Consider the following 19956-nt stretch of genomic DNA (forward strand, 5'->3'; position numbering starts at 1 on the left):
AAGGTGAAAATGGATACAGGGCTACTTGTCCTTCAGCTCAGCTCTGAGACACAACTTAATGATGACAAGAACTAAATTTGAGGCTAGTGCCCCTGTGAAGTTCTTGTTCCTCCACATTACTCATTTTTTTATATAAGTAGTTTTTATAATAATCATGCTTGACCCGATCTTAAAAGAAAACTAGTACAGTCAAAACCATAGTAAATGACTTACAAAGTAATAAAAAAAAGTTTTATTCAATACTAATAATGCTTATTTTGGATTACAGGACAGAAAATTGACAAAAGTAGAGAGACAGAGATTTAAGGAGGAAGCAGAAATGTTGAAAGGTCTTCAGCATCCAAACATTGTTAGATTTTACGACTTCTGGGAGTCCTGTGTAAAAGGAAAAAAATGTATAGTGCTGGTTACTGAATTGATGACCTCTGGAACGCTAAAAACGTAAGTACTGTGCTCCTGGTGACGCATCTCTGAATAGCTGCAGAAATTCTTAGAAAAATACTAGTTATAGACTCTGTGGGGGAAAAAGGCATCTCAGGACCAAAAAAATGATCTGTTCTCTCCCTTCAGTCATTGTCCCCATGTTTGAACTCTGTTGATTTGAAAGCAGAATTTCAGCACCTTTTGCGTTTCCCCCTGAGCTACTGTTTCAGTTATGTAACTGTCAGCAGTTCTCGCCTTTGTTTTCTATTCTGCACATGAAGCTCTGTCTGAATTTGTCGGGTTGTTGTTGGTAGTGGTTTTGTTTGCTTGTTTTGGTTTGTTTTTTTGGGGCGGTGGTTGGATTTGTGGTTTTCATTACAAAACTGCAATAAAATAGTTCTTTAGCTGGAGGGGTTCATTTTTTGATGCAAGAGCTGCTCCAGGTTATCTCCTAAACAGCACTAATTAATAGCTTATGGTACTGACACTTGTTCAGTTGGTTATAAAGCAGTTGGCACAAACTTCGGAACAGATTTTCATCCCCGATGGGAGTAATACACATCACTGCACATCTCCAACATGCCATTCTGCAAGTGCAAGAAGCAGGTTTTGAGTTCCTCCAAAACATACCCTCCATATCTACAGTCAAGATGTGTGTGTTAGGCTAATGGTATAAATGCAGGTCTGCAGTACAGAGATCAAAAGACTTCCATATTGTGCTAATCTGAATACATAAAACATTTATGTTCTAGCATAGGTCTCTGCATAAAATAAATTGCTTTACTATTAAACTTCCATACGTCTGAATATCGGTGGTATTTGTACCAGGGAAGCATGATACAATAACTAACTTCCTCCCAAAAAAATGAAATGTCTCAGTGCTTTCTTTAGAGGGCACAATTTACTTTCACCATGATGCTGTCTCTGAGCTGCTTGTGGTATGGGGGGGGGAGGAAGGAGTATTCAAAACAAGGTCATAGTTTTGCCCATTGTAAAACCTTTAGAGTTTTATATAACGCTTTTTTTCTTTATGCCTATTGCTCTGTGTGTTTTTGCGGCAGGTATCTGAAAAGATTTAAAGTGATGAAACCAAAAGTTCTTCGTAGCTGGTGCCGACAAATCCTGAAAGGTCTGCTGTTCTTGCACACGAGAACTCCACCAATCATTCACAGAGACCTAAAATGTGACAATATTTTTATTACGGGACCGACTGGATCTGTGAAAATAGGAGACTTAGGTCTGGCAACCCTCAAAAGAGCTTCATTTGCCAAAAGTGTAATAGGTAATCATTCTGTTCTGCATTGTTGCCCTTCTTGTCCTGCTTTGGTGGTGAGCTGTTCTTATTCGCATTGTTTGTTTCATTTTAGTGTTTATATCCTTGTAGTTTGGCTGCAGAAATGAAGGTGGCTGTGTGTGGCTAAATCCTCTATACTGCTTAGGAAAATCTCAGTCTATGGTCCTATCTAGAAAATGTTACCATGGCCATGGTAAATTCTCTTCTAAATCAAAACAGTAGAGGCCTCCCTATTTCTTCTTAAATGACTTTTAATGTCTTCTCACCATATCCTCAGTATAGGTAATGTTTGACTAAACCTTAATTATGCATGTCCTTTTCATTTCTCATCCTAAAAAAATGAGTCGCTAGTTCAGCATTTATTTTTGCCTTCAGAGACATACTCATTTGCTGCAGGCCTACATTAGCAGCACCCTTGCACTGCAGCTGTCTTTCACTTTACAGTGAGTACGTGTCTTTAAAAACAAAACCCCAAAAAAAACCCACGTAACCCAAGTACTCTGTATCCCAGGACTGCTATTTTACTGAAACCTAGTAACACTTTAAAATCAAACCGATTTTCACCAGAACATTCAAAGGCCTTCTCCCCAGGAAAGCCCCAATTCAAGGAAGCACTCCTAGACCAGACAGCAATTTTTATCTCCATTTTCAGTGGAATTTCAGCACATGCTTAAGTGCTTTCCTGAATCGAGGCCTAAGGGCAGTATTTCCCTGCCAAATGTTAACTTTTTAGCCCCAGCCACTTTGGCACCGACGAAATTGTTGCAACACTTCTTTGAGTGGAGAAAGTGTGTGTGATGCCCGTTTTCCTCAATTCTAAATCAGTTCAACCCTTTTTACTCAAACTTCCCAAGCAAATTTACCCTTTGGAGACTTAAGACCATGAAAATTTCAGTTTTCTAGGTGAAAGTTTTAGAACGTTGTGATTTGAAAATGAAGTAGCAAAGATGAGGGAAGTTATCATGGCAATGCTCATGTTCCAGCTACAGTATTTAAATACTCTAAAATTCAATTTCTGTTCATAAAGAAGCTTTTAGGCTTCTGGAGGAGTGGATAATATCTTATCATAGCAAACTAATCCTGGTAACACCTATTCCCCAGTCAGCAAAACAGTATGCTCTTTTGAAAAGTAATTGCTTAAGGAATTCTTTTGCATCCTAAAGCTTAATAAAAGAATACCTTTATTTATACTGGTATATTTCGGTAACACCAGCATATAGGTGTTAGACTGATATCATTGAGATTAAAGTGGCTGAAATTTTGTGGCCAGATCCTCCACTCATGTAAATCTATCTAGCTCCATTGATTTTAATGAACCCATGCTGATTTACACCAGCTGAGGATCTGGCCCTGGATTTTGATATTTGAAGGTTCTGTCCACTCTAGGAGGCAAGTCTTCCATTCAAAAATTTTCCATCCTCACTATCACCACTACTAACAGTAGTGTAGTCGAGGCTTTTGTGGCTGTTAGAATTTTTACCACTGAGCTATCAAACCTGCTCATAGCAGATCTAGACAAGACGTTAGCAAAAATACTGGTGGCTGCTGGCAACTTATCCGCTCTAGTGATGGTAGTAGTAGAGGGAAACTGTTGGGGAAAATCCTAGAGTAGGCAAGACTTAATGGAAATTGAGAAAACCCTTTTATAGACTTGGCTACCTTCTGTAATTCTCTTCAGAAAGGTGCTTACAAAAAAGAGCAATGGATTGAGTAGCATTGGGCAGATCAGTGGTTCTGTGAATGAATACTGAGCCCATAGTTATTCCAGTTTTTAAGGACTATTAAGCATACAGAAAATCTTTTGAATCTGATTAGTTAAAAATGAATTCATACACAGACCAAATGAGATTCTTGCCCCTTGGACAATATTTTTGGAATGCTACTATAGTATCTCCTGCTTTTTAGATTGCTCCCTCCTCAGGTTGGTGACCAAGTTACTTCAAATCCTGCATAATTCACCAGTTTCTCTTTGTTCTAGGCGGAATGGGATTCAGTGGCAATGTAGTGGCTCTGTAGAGCATAGTCCACATCTGACACAGCCATGAACCATTTCGTAGTTGCAATGTAAGGTTCTGTCACAGGTGGCAGATAAAGGCCCAGTATCACAATGCAGCACTTTTCTGTCAAGTCACCCTAAGCCAAGGTGTTAAAACTCTATATCAAGATTCAGGGTAATTACAGCCGAGTCTTGCTGACAGGTGGGTCCAACTAGGATATAAAGGGAGTGGCTTTGAGGCAGTGGCAACAAGAACAGAGGAGGGCCCGAGAGAGGCCCTCAGAGTATCAAACCTGGGAGAAGATTAGGCTGAGGCTTATTTTGTGTCTTAGGCCAGGTCTGTACCAGAAAAGGTTTGTGGGTATAGATATCCTGGCAAACCCTCCTACTGCAGATGCCGCTTATACCAGCAGAAAAGTTCTTTTACTGATACAGTTGATACCTGTTCCCCAGCAAAAGCACTTTTATGGTGGTATGAATGTGTCTACCCTAGGCTTTCTACCAGTATAGAAATATTTTAAAAAATCATACTCCTAACCAACATTGCTATACAATAACTCTTCACTTAAAGTCGTCCCGGTTAACGTTGTTTCGTTGTTATGTTGCTCATCAATTAGGGAATATGCTCATTTGAAGTTGAGCAATGCTGCCTTATAACGTTGTTTGGCAGCCACCTGCTTGCAGAAAGAGCAGCCTGTTGCAGCTAGCTGGTGGGGGCTTGGAACCAGGGTGGACCGGCAGCCCCCCATTAGCTCCCCACTCCCCTAAGTTCCCTGTGTGGCAGCTGCCCAGCAGGCTACCAATTGCCAGCAGTTCAGCTGTCCCTCCTCCCACTGCCATGTGCTGCTCCTGCCCCCTGCCTTGGAGCTGCACCCAGGAGCCTCCTGCTTGCTGTGCAGGAGAGGGGAAAAGAGGGGGGTTAATGTCAGGGTGTCCCCCTCCCCACTACTCCTGCCCCCCGCTTACCTAGGGTTACCATATTTTAAAAAAACAAAAAAAGGACACTCCACGGGGCCCCGGCCCCACCCCAACTCCACCCCGGCCCCACCCAACTCTGTCCCTTCCCCAAAGTCCCCGCCCCAACTCCGCCTCCTCCCCTGAATGCTCCACCCCCCCTGCTCCTCCCCCGCCCCTGCTTCCCGCTAATCAAATGTTCGCGGGAAGCCTGAAACAGGCAGGCAGCAGGTAAGCTGGGGCTGGGGCTGTGGCGGGGGTGTGCAAGGAGGTGCGGCCCAGTCCAGCCCCCCCGGCCGAGCGGCTTGGCCCCGGCGTCTCTGGCCCTGGGGCGCCGGCTCCGGTTCCGGCCGAGCGGCTCCGGCCTACCCCGACCCCGGTGGCTCCAGCCCCGGCAACTCCAGCTCGGCTCGGGCTCGGGCCCCGGCCGAGCGGCTCCAGCCCTGGCCGAGTGGTGCCGGCTGGCGGCCGAGCACTGCCAGCCCCAACAGCTCCGGCTCCGGCCCCAGTGGCTCCAGCCTGGATCCAAGCCTCACAACCCCTCCCTATTTTCCCGGACATGTCCGGCTTTTTGGAATTTCCTCCCGGACGGGGATTTGAGGATCAAAAAGCCAGACATGTCCGGGAAAATCCAGACGTATGGTAACCCTAGCTTACCCCTTCTCCATATAGAGCAGGGTTGGGACAGGACAGGGCTCAGGATGGAGAGAGCTTGCTGGCAGCAGCTGCTGTCTCAACTTCCAGGTCTTTTTAAAGGCAATGTACTTAGTGGTGTCAGCACACTTAAAGGGGCAATACGCATCTCTCTCTCTCCCACACACAGGGTGTGTGTCTCTGTCTCTGTCTGCCATGCTGTCTCCCCTCCCTCCATTCATGCTGCCTTGTAGAGTGTGAGGCAACATTAACAAAATGTTAACCCTTGAGGGCTCAGCTGAATGCTAGTTCATCATTTAGCAGTAAGGCATTTCCCAGGAAATATCCCACCCTTTTCCACCCTCTAACTTCACCACCTCAACCAAGTTTCACAATCATTGCTGTGTACAATATTAAATTGTTTGTTTAAGACATATACTCTGTGTGTGTGTGTCTGTGTGTGTATATATAGTTTTTTGTCTGGTGAAAAACATTTCCCTGGAACCTATCCCCCCCCCTTACATTAATTCTTATGGGAAAACTGGATTTGCTTAATATCATTTTGCTTAAAGTTGCATTTTTCAGGAACATAACTACAACGTTAAGCGAGGAGTTACTGTACTGGCAAAAGTTTCTAATGTAGACCTGGCCTGAGATGCCAATAAAGCCAAATCCCAAGAAGGAAGTGAGTTTGGTTACTAACCCATAATCCATGCTTTGTTGAAGACTAGAGAATGACATGGGCCACTAGGAGTCCTTCAGAAACCAAAATCATTTACTGTTAATGTAGCTAGAGAAAACAAATGTCCCTTTTTGCACCCTCTCATTGATATCCTAGCTGGTGGAAATACTCTTTCTTCCTTTAAGATCTGTGATGAGATCTAGATAATTCATGTTCAGCTTAAGCACTGCCTTATTCACTTCTCTTGCATCTTTCCTGGCATTCATTTGATAAGAACATTATATTTTATGTATAGACTCCCACCATCCAAGCATAAACCATTCCATGATTAGATGCAGTTCCTTGAATAAATTGTTTGAAGCAAGCACCAGTGCTAAAAGTATCAGTTCAGCTCTGTAGACCTCACTATTCAAAGTAATTGTTTTTCAGAGGCTCTTTGACAAGAGTTAAACAACTGTTGTGACTGAATTTCCGAGTCTTGGCGCTTAGCGTGGGAGTTACTCATATCAGTGATGTCATTACTACTTCTATTTGTTCTTGATTTGCTGTATAGAAAAGGGAACTTTTGAAGGGATTCTAGGTAGCAATTTGTAATGAGCTGCTAGTTCCAGTTATGATGGAGTTTTATTTCAGGTTTACCACAGTGTGTCCAATTTCTGCTACCCTAGCCCCCACTGAGAAGGACCTTACTCTGAGTAGTTCTGTTGATTTCTACTCACTGCAATGATGGTAAAATCAGTCTTAATGCTAGTGCTTTTCATGCATGACTTCATATAAGAACTTGGACTACCACACAGCCCATCAAAAGTGCAACTTGCTAAGTAATTACTACTTGTATTGCTGGAAAGAATCTGTAAACTGTCTAGATCAAACGTGAAGTTTCTTGTCTTTCTCTTTCCCTTCTCCTTCTCTGTCTCCCCATGTCCCATAAAAAAATTATTATGAAACTTTCAGTTTATTTCCAAGCCCTATACTGTGTTTGTGACAGGTTTGGTCACAGAGTCCCCCTTGGGACTGTCACCTGATGTGCTGAGCTAACCTCCGAGCCTGTTTTCCCTGCCAGCTTGGGACTCCAGAACCCTGTCTTGCTGAGCCAGATATGCTATCCTGCTGCAACACAGACCCAGGTCTGGTCCATGTGCCCAAAGCTGCAGACTTTAACCAAAAATCGCTCAGCAGGTCACCTATCTCCGGCACCCAGACATCCAGCTCCCAATGGGATCCAAACCCCAAATAAATCCGTTGTACTCTGTATAAAGCTTATACAGGGTAAACTCATAAATTGTCTGCCCTCTATAACATTGATAGAGAGATACGCACAGCTGTTTGCTCCCTCAGGTATTAATCACTTACTCTGGGTTTACTAATAAACAAAAGTGATTTTATTAAGTATAAAAGGTAGGATTTAAATGGATTCAAGTAATAACAGGCAGAACAAAGTAAGTTACCAAACGAAATAAAACAAAAACATGCAAGTCTAAGCCTAATACATTAAGAAACTGATTACAGGTAAATCTCACCCTAAGAGATGTTCCAATAAGCTTCTTTCACAGACTAGACTCCTTCCTAGTCTGGGCCCAATCTTTTCCCCAGTACAGTCCTCGTTAGTTCCAGCAGGCATCTTAGGTGAAAAGCAGGGGCTTTCTCATGACTGGGGCCCCTTTGTCCTGCTCCACTCCCTTTTATAGCTTTGGTACAAGGCGGGAATCCTTTGTCTCTCTGGGTCCCCACCCCTCCTTCTGAATGGAAAAGTACCAGATTTAAGATGGATTCCAGTATCGGGTGACATGTTCACATGTCCTGTTAGACCCCTAGTCTCCATTCTTCTAGGGCTGGCCCGCACGTACCCAGGAAGGTTTGCAAGTAAACAGATTCATTTACAGGTCATTGATTCTGAAGCACTCTTAATGGCTTCCACTTAATATGTTTACATCATTAATACAAGTTTATATCTTATTCTCCTAACTCCAGACATAGAAATAATACATACAAACAAATGGGATTAACACACTCAGTAGATCAGAAGCTTTGTAATGATACCTTACAAGAGATCTTTTGCATAAAGCATATTCCAGTTACATTACATTTACACTTATAAGCATATTTCCATAAAACATTATGGAGTGCAACATCACAGTGTTTCACTTCAGGATTTGCTATTCACTTCTGGAATTCTTACACACAGCTGCATTTCTCACAACGTTACTGGTGAGGGTAGGGGCAGTTAAGTGTGGGGTTGTTTTTTTGTTGGGGGGCGTTATTTTAGTTAACCTCGTTGTTTTAAAATAATCTTGCATTTACTCAGCTGAAATGGGTACATTTTTATAGATCAGGAAAAAACTGCAGTGAAACATATTTACTGTTTGTGTCTAACTTAAATACTTCCCTTTTGTGTCTAGGTACTCCAGAATTTATGGCACCAGAAATGTATGAAGAACACTATGATGAATCAGTTGACGTATATGCTTTTGGAATGTGCATGTTGGAAATGGCTACCTCAGAATACCCCTACTCAGAATGCCAGAATGCTGCTCAGATTTACCGGAAAGTAACCTGTGTAAGTGAGCTTTAATAGGTGTACTTACATTTTTCTTCAGATTTTTTTTTTTAGCATGGGTCTTTATAATCTGAAGCCAGTTGAAGTACTTTCTTAACCTTTTAAACAATATGCTGTTTTGGACTCTGAATTGGTATGTATGTTGTGGTGGGATACTAGTCGGGTAGAAATTACATGTCTCCTTTCTCCTCTTTGGGGAGGTAGAAGATGCTTGCAGGTTTATTTGGAATGTCTAAAATTCCACAGTTGCTTTACTACTATCTGGCATTTGGTTTTATTATAGCTGCATAAGGCGAATTTTAATAATCTCTCTCTGTGGTCTTGGGTGTTTTTATTATTGATTTTTATCTACAGAAGTCAAAGTAGATGGGATTGGGGAGCGCTGTTCTTTTTGCAAATGGGGACCTCCCAGTTCAACTGGGCTTCCCACAGTTCAGAATTGTTCCACTCACGTTATAGTGGAAGAAAAAGGTTAATTCCTACGTTGCAGCCTCTAGATACTCTCTTAATGTTCCTACATTGTGGCAAAGGATATAATCTGATTCAGACCTCTGGCACTAGAGCCTCCTGCCTTATAGCTTCCTCTGTGACAGCTTATCTGTGTAACAAGTTATCTGAAGGTCACTTGAGAGGAAGGAGTCCATGATTAATAGTGTTATAACTGCATTTGGGAACTCTGTAGGGTCTACGAATACACAACTGGGGAATGGCTCCACTGTATCTACAAGAGGGAGGCTAGGTTGGAGGAGAAGGTGGTCTGAAACGAAGCCTGGAGTGATCGCTTATACCACTGTATATGATCTTGTGCTGGAGAACAAATCCCAAGTGTCCTTGTCTATGTGAGTTGATCTGGAACCTACCTAGGAAAGCTCTGTGGCTTTAATGGAGACCTAGAGATCAGTGGAAAATCACAACCTGCATGGAAACTGAAGTTGCCACTCTACCAGTTTTTTTATGCTGGGATGTTACCATTAGGTGAAACCACTATCACAATACTTTCTTCAGATTGTTGTTTACACTGTTCGTTGTAGCTGAGGTGGTTCCAGGATATTAGAGAGACAAGGTGGGTGAGGTAGTATCTTTTATTGAACCAACTTCTGTTGCGGGGGAGAGAGGTGCTTTTGAGTAGGGTCCCTTCCAGTTCTGAGATAGGTATATCTCCATATATTTATATTACTAGCGGTAAATATGCCCAATGGCTTGTGATGGAATGTTAGATGGGGTGGGAGCTGAGTTACTACAGAGAATTCTTTCCTAGGTGTCTGGCTGGTGAGTCTTGCCCACATGCTCAGGGTTTAGCTGATCGCCATATTTGGGGTCGGGAAGGAATTTTCCTCCAGGGCAGATTGGCAGAAGCCCTGGGTTTTTTTCGCCTTCCTCTGCAGCCTGGGGCACGGGTCACTTGCTGGAAGCTTCTCTGCACCTTGAAGTCTTTAAACCATGATTTGAGGACTTCAATGGCTCAGACACAGGTTTGATACGGGAGTGGGTGGGTGAGATTCTGTGGCCTGCATTGTGCAGGAGGTCAGACTAGATGATCATAATGGTCCCTTCTGACCTTAAAGTCTATGATTCTATGGTACACAGAGTTCTTTTGGAGAACTCTGTGTAAACTCCAAAGCTTGTCTCTTTCACCAACAGAAATTGGTCCAATAAAAGATACTGCCTCACCCGCCATGACTTTCTTCACAGTGACACACTTCAAACACACTGGCACATGAAACACTCCAGGCCTTTCTAGCCAGTTTACTCCCCCTGAGAATTGATGAGGTGGGTTCTGTTGTCTCCCTGAGACAGGTGCTTCACCTAGGTATAAAAAAGGTGGGAGTGGCTATGCACATCTCCTCTCAAGGACCTAGAATGGAGCTGCGAGGAAAAAGCAGCTACGCCTAGAGAGACAGCTCCAGCTGACCTACGGATAATGTTGCTTTGATTTCTAACGCCAGACCCAAGCAAGGTGGTGAGTGTGTAACGCTACATGGGATATGGAAGGGGTGGCCAACCTGCAACTCTGGAGCCGCATGCGGCTCTTCAGAAGTTAATATGCAGCTCCTTGCATAGGTGCTGACTCCGGGGCAAAAGCTACAAGTGCCAACTTTCCACTGATCAACCCCAGGCCCTGCCCCCACTCCACCCCTTACCGTAAGGCCCCCACCCATTCCTGCACTCCCCCCTGAGCCTGCTGCACCCTTGCTCCTCCCCCCTCCATCCCAGAGCCTCCTGTACACTGCAAAACAGCTGATCGCAGCGGGCAGGAGGCACGGGGAGGAAGGGGAAAGTGCTGATCGGCAGGGCTCCCAGCAGGCAGTAGGTGCTGGGGGTGGCGGGGCGGGTGGGAGGGGTGATGGGGGCTGCTGATGTATTACTGTGGGTCTTTGGCAATGTACATTGATTAAATAACTCCTTCTCAGGCTCAGGTTGGCCACCCCTGGTATACGGACTGAGAAGATTGCTCACACCTTCTAAAGCAAGGTCCCGAAAGCACTGCTAGTCTCTCTCCATTTTCCTCTGATGAGAGGAGTATCCTGCCAGTCACAGCCGCCCCAGTATAGTGACAGTTCATCCATTTGGCCAAGTCTTGGAAAGGCAGTTGGGGTCAGTAGCCTTATCCAAGAGGCTGTGGAGGATGTAGGTTTCAGTACAGTCCCATGAATGTGACGGTCACAGCCAATGAAGCTGGAGACCAAAATGGCAAATCAGGAGATGCCCTCTAATAACCGTATTGCTCCACTTTCCTTAATCCCTGCCAGAGCAGAGGAGGCCTTCATCTGGTACCCAGCTACACACCCTGGCCTGATAAAACTGTAGTGCTTGTATGGGCCTTTATAATTGAATCTCATAAAGCTCAGTAACATAGAGCACCAGTCCCTAACTATTCCCCTGCCATTGCTGTTAGACTGGCAGGCAGAGACCCAGGTACTTCTGCTAGAGGGCCTTGTGTTTATAGACCTATTTCTGCTCAGCTGGGTTGATGATAACCACAGAGGCATTATGGATGAGCCAGAATTCCTTGGTTGAAAAGTTGGCATTGGTGTCACCATAAGCAAAGTGATGTTGGAGCTGTCTGTGGAATCCATGGCAATATGCTGACAGTATGAGGCCACCACTGAATAGTGAAGTAGTTCTTACTCACTCCTGTGTATTTGTAACTTAGCAAAGTGGGACCTCTGCTACTTGGACTCCCGGCCCAAAGTAGCTTAGAAACACCTTTTTCCTTACAGAGGGCTGCATCCCGTCCTCTGCTCTGTGGGAGGAGTATAATGGAGCTGCTTTGCGGTGCGAGCAGCAGAACAAAATCTCTAGCTAATGTTCGAATGGCAGGAGCAGGACCAGCACATTTTAGCACCAAACAGTAGGGGGTATGTGCAGCCACACAGTCATCTAGCCCATCAGCTACTGTCTGATCATCTTAACACGCTCCTTAGCTGGCGGTGCATATTACCCCTTTCCAAAGAAGCAAAGTGCATCTGGTAGCTCACTGAAGCTGCTTGCCCTAAGTCCTAATGCTGGGAGTCCCTTGTACCTCAAACACAGCTAGCCTGGGAAGAACTTCCAGAAGGGTTAGCAAGGACTAGGTGCAGCTGGCATGATGTGATGGCCTATATGTACTTCTCAGCGCTGCTGGAAGCGATAGTAGCCGCTGAGGGAGTGTGAATGTATCAGAATTCCTTAGCTGAAAAAATGGACATCGGTGTCACCATGAGGAAGGGATTAGCTAACTGCTTGGGGAGGGAAAGAAAAGCCTTGCCAAACCCTGGAGGCTGTGTGCAAACTGTCACAGAGGGAGGAGCAAGGAGCTGGTCCTCGTAATGTAAGGATATAAGAGAGAGGAATAAAAGCCTTAAGAAGGGCTCTTGTTCCCACCCAGGTGAATCTTGCTCTCAGCCTGGACTTCCCCTGGAGAATAGCTGCTTCTGCAGCCCAGGGGGCTACCACAAAGGGCAACACATTGGCTTATCTTTGTGAGTAACCAGACAGGACTACAGTTTGTTCTCTAGACAGGATGTTACTCCTGTAAGACTGGGGCTTGCTCTGGGAACTCTGGGAGGCAGGCAGCGGAACCCTGAGATTCCCCCCTCATATGAGGCCTTTACAGATGGGTTTGACAACCTGAGCAGAAAAAGTTAATTATTTAAAGATTCACCTCATTAAAAAAATCCATAAAAACAAACTTTGTTGATTATACAGGCTTTCCACAGTTAGCGCAGCTGGCATTTTCATTTGTCTCGTTAGATCAAAGTAGCTAAGTATGTGTAGAGAAATGAAGAGGCCAAATTCTACTCAGTTTTGCTCCTTACAAGGGCCTCAATAGGGCAGAATGTGTCCATAAACTTCTCAAATAAAGAATAAATTATGTAAATGTGGTTTGTTCATGAACACTACTAAATATTTCAACTTAGAACTGACATGGCTTCAACAACACTGCATACAGGTATTTACAGAAGATTTGTATGAAACATTGGTTTGCAGGGCAGGGACCACTTTTTGTATTCTGTGTTTGTAGAGTACACGGTCAGGTCCTGGCCTCTGACTAGGGCTCCTAAGTGCTGTGCTAATACAAATAATAATAGGAAAAACAATGCACCAGAAATATAACTGCATTCCTGTGTCCTTTAAATTGGAAGAGTATGTCATTAATGATCTAGCCTTAGTGGACCATAGTGCATAGGAGAGTAACACGTTGATTACACTGTTTTTAATTCCTTATTCATATTTCTCGCCTCCTCAAGCAGATGTTAAACTCTAACAGCAAAACAATATGTTGAGCTCTTCTCTGTTAAGAGTGTGTAAGATGCTGCTGAAATAACCTGTTTTACCGTTGCTCATAGTGATAGGAACTGTTGGCAAGCAAAACTGTTAAATTACTTTCTGAAACTTTCCTCTTTTCACTCTTTTGTTTTTAGAGGATTGTGCAGCCCTAGATTACTATATTTTTGCAATTAAGGCCCTTTCCCCTATCTAAGCTTCTTGACCCAACTGACCCATGGTGCAATTCCATTTTCTTTAATCATTCTCTGTTTGTCCTTCATGTGCGGAAATGTGAGCATGTTGTCCAGAGTAATATCGCACTATGATTCCTTGAGTTATTTTCTCTTTCTTAGGCCTTTACAGAGTAGGTTGAAGATTCTTTGTGAGATTAGACGACTACTAGCCCATGCCCCTACCTGTACAGCCTTAACATCTGAGTTAATCTAGAGAATAAAATGGCACTCTTCCATTTATAACTTTTTCCCCCCAAGGACTCTCATGATGACTTTTTTTAGGCTTCTTGCCACAACCAAAAGAACAACGGAAAGACCAGAAACATGTCTGTGATCCTGTCTGTAGTGACAAAGTTAAATTCTCAGATTTTGCACTGGGGATCCAAAGCCTCAATATGCTGGTAATCAGAGTGCTAAGTATAAACGAGGAGGGGAGAGCTAATGAAAATGGTAAAGTAAATTCTGGGCTTGGTTCAGTTTAATGATGCACGATGCAAAAAGAAATAGGGGGAAATATAAAACGCACCTTATTGCAGCGAACATTAACATTATTTTGTGGTCAGCATATTTCTGATTGCTTTAGTTCTGATGCTGTAATCTCATTTTTCATGCATAGCTTGTTTTTTTCCCCCATAGTCAGATTTTCTTTGTGCTTAATCATTCTGCCAAGTAATTTTGATGTAGACAGTGGAGCATATTTTGTGATAAAATATCTGACTTGCTGCTCTTCCCTTGTAAATCCAATCCAAATATTTGTTTTACTGGTGCACTGCAGAACTCACAGCAGACAAACTTCAGTTCCTGAATCCGTTGGGATTTAATAGATTCCTTATTGGCTTTAGAGGCAGGAGCCTAAAGATCACAAACCTATCATTTTAAAACATCCCTCTGTGGAAGTCACTTTGTTCACATCCTTTCCCTTTTATGAGTCTTAATGGGTTTAATGTTCTTCCTGTATTTGCATTTGGTTTATACAAACTGAAGTAACCCATCTTTTGCAAGAGACTGCTGAAACAGACAAGTCGTGTTATAAATCTCATTAAATAGATTGTTCCTGTATATCAGAGACCTTCTTAGATCTGCAGATTAGCAGAATTGTCAACTGTTGTGCTTTGAAACAGAGATGAGTTTGTGATTGCATAGGTTCTCACTGCTTAAAATCCTGGGATGAAATTTGTCCTGATTGGGAATTTTTGTCATTCTCTTCAATGGGGGCCATGATTTCACACACACACACACACACACACCCAGTCTTGACATTTCATCTGTTCTGCATGAGGAGAGTATTTCCTTTTGCAGGAACTCTAACTCCATGCAATTCACCCTGCTGGAAAGGTGGGATTTTAGTGCGCCAGCACCATATTCCCTACCTGTTTTTTATTTTGGGGGGCCAAGTAAAATAAAGTGCAGGCTTCAGTTGGCCCTGGATATGATTCTCAGACAGTACCCAACATATGGGCAAATCATATTTTTTTTTCTCAATATCAAAATGAAAGCACCTCTTTCTGTTGGGAGACAAAGCAAGTTACCTTGTGCAGACAGCCTTTGCTTGCAACATGTAATGGGCCAACGTGAGATTAATAGTGCAGAACATACCGTCTATATTGGGATATCACTTCCATTGCTCTGCAGAGTGAAAGGTGTTGTTGTTTTTTTTTGCTTGTTTTTTTATTCCCAAACTCTTAATTATGCCACCACTAACCTACAGTAAACAAAATACCTAAAGCAGCCTTCTAACCCAAGGAAAAGATTGTAGAAAAGGTACAGACTTTCAGGCTGATATGGTTTAGGTTTAACTTTGATTTGTCTGGCATCAGTTGTACATTTCTTAAAGTAGACTGTTATTGTTTCAGTAGAGTGATTCCTTCCCCTGGTGTAAAAATTGTCTCTCTTTTTAGAGACAAGAAGTCATTTTTACATCTCTTAGAGTATGGCTTGGAGATTCAATCTTCAATGCCCAAAATGTGCACAGCTGTGCAGGCTCAAAGACATTTCACTGGAGTCCAGTGCATTTTCTTCTTCAAATCTGACCTGTGTTTGAAGAATATGAGGAGGCTCTTTAAAAATTTCTCATTTTTCTTGTGTGTAGTCATAAGGCCTTGTGAAGTTTAGCAGCGGAGAACATCATTAGGAAATATCCCTATCCAGGAGGTAAAAAAACCTAACTCTCTCAGAGGTGGAGGAGCTGGGTCTGCTTTTGTTGACAAAAGCAGCTGTTCAGGTTTCATGCTGCTGTCTATAATGAGGAGTTCTCTAGTCGGTATACTTAAAACTTTGCTGCAGTGTTTCCTTGGAAAGACGCAGAAAAGACAGATGGCTTTTATACAGTGATGAATGAGAGGGACCTTTTGATGTCAAATAAGCACGTGAACAGCAGTGTTTCAAGTGACTCTTATAGTAAAAGAAGCAAAAATAAGAGCAGAACTAGATGTGAGGAGGCTTTATATTTAACATTAATTATATGTAGCCCTGTTATGAAATGTGATTGATTACTTAGTTCCCCAAATGCCTTCTCTTTTCTAGATCTACAGAAACTCAATTGATCTGGTCGAAAAAATCAAAGAATGTTAAACATGGATGAAACTATAGGTTCTGTCCACAATCTTTGTCTAAATGTTTTGTTAGATAAAAATTTAACTCTTAAGAGGGAAAAATCAGGCACACTTCAGCCTAGGAAAAGAACATAAAAATACACCTTTAAGAAACAATCTACTAATTTTAATAACAGGGCCATTAGCAGAAATCTGGACTCAAAAAAAACCTACAGGTTTGACTGTAACTGTATACTAGAAGACATGGGCTGGGGGGGGGGGGATGAAACGAAACGAGTAGTAGTATACAAGCAAACAAAAATATTAGGAAGATTACTGCTTTTTTAAAACTGCACCAGGCATTGCACTGTGCTGTAATCCCTGCATGTTATAAGACAGGGGTCGGCAACCTTTCAGAAGTGGTGTGCCAAGTCTTCATTTATTCACTTTAATTTAAGGTTTCGCGTGCCAGTGATACATTTTAACGTTTTGTAGAAGGTCTCTCTCTATGTCTATATTCTGTAACTAAACTATTGATGTATGTAAAGTAAACAAGATTTTCAAAATGTTTAAGAAGCTTCATTTAAAATTAAATTAAAATGCTGATCTTACGCCGCCAGCCTGCTCAGCCCGCTTCCAGCCTGAGGTTCTGTTAGGGTTACCATTCATCCAGATTCTCCCGGACATGTCCAGCTTTTCTGAGTTAAAAATAGCGTCCGGGGGGAATTTGTACATGTCCGGATTTTCCCCCCCATGCAGAGCGCATGCGGCTGACAGGGCAGCCGGCCGGATCGTACCACTTGCACGGGGCTCCGGCAGCCAGAGCCCCTCTTCCGTTTCCCCCTCTTCTCCCCTGCTGCTTGAGATCACTCCCCTCCTCCGCCTTCCCCTCCCTGCATTTGCAGCTCGCCGGACGTTCGCAACGGGCCTCCGGCAGTCTGGAGCTCCTCCCCCTGCTCCCCCTCCCCTGCTGCCCAGCGCGCCGCTCCGCAGCACTCTGTAAGGGCGGGAACCGGGCTGTGCGCTCCACTGGGGAGCGCGGCAGCATGTCGAGCTCCGCGTGGAGCCCGACACACTGTTCTGAGCGGCACGGTAAGAGGGCCAGGGGGTCGGAGAAGGGGCAGGGGGGTTCTGGAGGGAGGAGTCAAGAGACAGGGAGCAGGGGGAGGGTTGGATGGGTCAGGAGTTCTGGGGGGGCCTGTCTGGGGGTGAGGGTGTGGATAAGGTTTTGGGCAGTCAGGGTACAGGTAGGGGGTAGGGTCTCAGGAGGGGGCAGTCGGGGACAAGAAACAGGGAGGCTTAGGTAGGGGGTGGGGTTCTGGAGGGCAGTTAGGAGCAGGGGTCCCAGGAGGGGTAGTCAGGGGACAAGGAGCGGGGGGGGGGGGTTGGGAGTTCTGGGGGGGGGCTGTCAGGGGGCAGGGGTAGGCAGAGGGATTGGAGCAGTCAGGGGACATGAAGCAGAGGGGTTTAGATGGGTAGGGAGTTCTGGGGGGGGGCTGTCAGGGGGTGGGGAGTGGTTGGATGGGGCGTGGGAGTCCCGGGGGTCTGTCTGGGAGTGGGGGTGTGGATAAGGGTTGGGGCTGTCAGGGGACAGGTAAGGGGTAGGATCCTAGGGGGCCAGTTAGGATGGGGGGAGGGTCTCCGGAGGGGGCAATCAGGGACAAGGAGCAGGGAGGCTTAGGTAGAGGGTGGAGTCCTGGGAAGGCAGTTAGGGGCAGGGGTCCCAGGAGGGGGCAGTCAGGGGACAAGGAGCAGGGGGAGGGTTGGGGATTCTGAGGGGGGCGGGAAGTGGGAGGGAGTGGAAGGGGCAGGGGCGGGGCTAGGGCAGGACGGGGAGGGGCTAGGGTGGGGCTCCTCCCATCCTCTTTTTTGATTGTTGAAAAATGGTAACCCTAGTTCTGTTCACCTAGGCCGGCAGTGAGCTGAGCGGGGCCTGCGGCCGGGACGCCGGCTGGCAAGGGGCCGGCAGCCGGGATCCCAGACCTGGAGGGGGTTCAGGGGTCAGGGCAGAGGGCTGGGTGTGTGTGTGGGGGGTGCAGGGCAGAAGGCTGGGGGAGTGGGGGGGTTCAGGGCAGAGTGCTGGGGGTGTGGGGAGGTTCAGGGGTCAGGGCAGTGGAGGTGGGGAGGTCAGGGCAGAGGGCTGGGTGTGTGGGGGGTTCAGGGGTCAGGGCAGAGTGCTGGGGAGAGTGGGGGGTGCAGGGCAGAAGGCTGGGTGTGTGGGGGGGGTTCAGGGGTCAGGGCAGAGGGCTAGGGGTGTGGGGGGGTGCAGGGCAGAAGGCTGAGGGTGAGGGGGGAGTTCAGGGGTCAGGGCAGAGGGCTGGGGGAGGTGTGGGGGTGCAGGGCAGAAGGCTGGGAGTGGGGGGGATTCAGGGCAGAGGGCTGGGGTGCTCGGCTCGTGTGGGTGCTCCCAGCCCCTGCCCTGACCGGCTCAAGGCAGGGGGCTGGAAGGGATATGCCCCGTCCCTACCTCTTTCCCAAGGCCCCGTCCCTACCTCTTCTCTGCTTCCTCTACGGAGCAGGGAGCACACTGCCACTCCTCTCTCTCCCCCTCACAAGGGCCATCAGCTGATCGGTGCAGGGAAGGAGAGGAGGAGGGGCAGGAAAGCACCAGGGTGGGGGAAGAAGTGGGGGAAGAGGGAAGCTTGGCTGCTGCAGGACCAAGCTTCTGCCTCCTGCAGGACCAAGCTTCTGCCTCCTGCCCCCGCAGGGGAGACTGGTGGGCGGGGGGGCTGAGTGGGGCTGGAGGCCGGGACCCTCCCCCCCCCCCCCCCATCGCTCTCCCCTGCAGGGGCAGGAGGCAGAAGCTTGGTCTTGCGGCAGCCAAGCTTCCCCCATCCCCCGTTTCTTCCCCCAGCGTGGTGCTTTCCTGCCCCTCCTCCTCCTCCTCCTCTCACCAGGCAGGCAGCAGTGTGCCACTCAAAATCGGCTTGCGTGCCGTAGGTTGCTGACCCCTGTTATAAGTCATGTTTTTAATTATTTCTAATTATTTAAATTTAACCATTTTTAAAAGCTGCACAAAAGCTCCAAGTGCACCCTAATAACAATCAAACTTCACCACCACCACTAACAGTAAATACTAATATACAAATAAACTCTGCCAGCCGTCAGCATTAAATAATGAAATGGAGAGAATTTACCACAGCCAGCCAATACATGAAGAAGAAGAAGCCCTTTATTTCTCTCTTTTTCCCCACCCACAACTTCTCCAGTTCTATCCAGGAGCATTCCCTCATCCTTTCCCCAACCCCCCTGCGAAGTTAATGGCTTTTGCCAAAAAATATTAAGTTAAATTATTTTGGACCAAAGAAAATTAGTGATTCTCAGTCCACCAACACATAACCTCTTGCCTAGGCATGGGAGGGTCCATTAGTGTCTCCACTGTGGAGCTTCTCACCAGTGTAGGAGTTTGAGAATATTTCCTTATTAAGGAGATGTAAGCAAAAGTGAAGTTTAGGTAAGGGCTGGCTGGCAGGGAAAGAACCACTAGAGCATACCCCAACTACTGAATTCAGGTCCTTAATTTAATTTAATTTTTTCAGCATGGGAAAATGGACTTAGGTTTTTGTATATTTGCTAATCAGCAAATATTCAGTGAGACCATTTAGAGCAATTTCCCTGTCTTGGGAGCCCAGCTGCTTGCTGACTGGTTGTGGTTTCATCAATGTATTGTAGTTTTAATCAGTATCCAAATTTCTTTTTGAGATGCTGCATTTGTGGAAGAGATTTCAAGTCAGGTTCTTCCTAAACGACAATGACATGAAAACCCAGCATCTAATGGCTGCTTTTTCCTGCTCCAAGTGTATGTTAGTGTGAGCTTTTGCATAAATCGTAGCACTAAGGTAGCATTCATTTGCTTGTAAATGGGTAATGCTCTTGTGTGGAAAAGGGATTGTTTTAAAAAACA

General features: G+C 45.4%; 1 protein-coding gene across 29 annotated transcripts in view; it reads left to right on the top strand.

The window, feature by feature from the left end:
* WNK2 (WNK lysine deficient protein kinase 2) overlaps positions 1-19956 on the top strand; it is a 186290-nt gene that overhangs the window by 62475 nt on the left and 103859 nt on the right. For all 29 annotated transcript variants that reach the window (XM_065551049.1, XM_065551051.1, XM_065551060.1 and 26 more), the window contains exons 3-5: positions 269-441; positions 1485-1705; positions 8382-8539. In XM_065551049.1, the coding sequence (XP_065407121.1) occupies positions 269-441; positions 1485-1705; positions 8382-8539 (552 nt within the window). The remainder of the gene's footprint in view (positions 1-268; positions 442-1484; positions 1706-8381; positions 8540-19956) is intronic.

This window comes from Chrysemys picta, chromosome 7 (assembly GCF_011386835.1).
Source record: "Chrysemys picta bellii isolate R12L10 chromosome 7, ASM1138683v2, whole genome shotgun sequence".
Lineage (NCBI taxonomy): Eukaryota > Metazoa > Chordata > Testudines > Emydidae > Chrysemys > Chrysemys picta.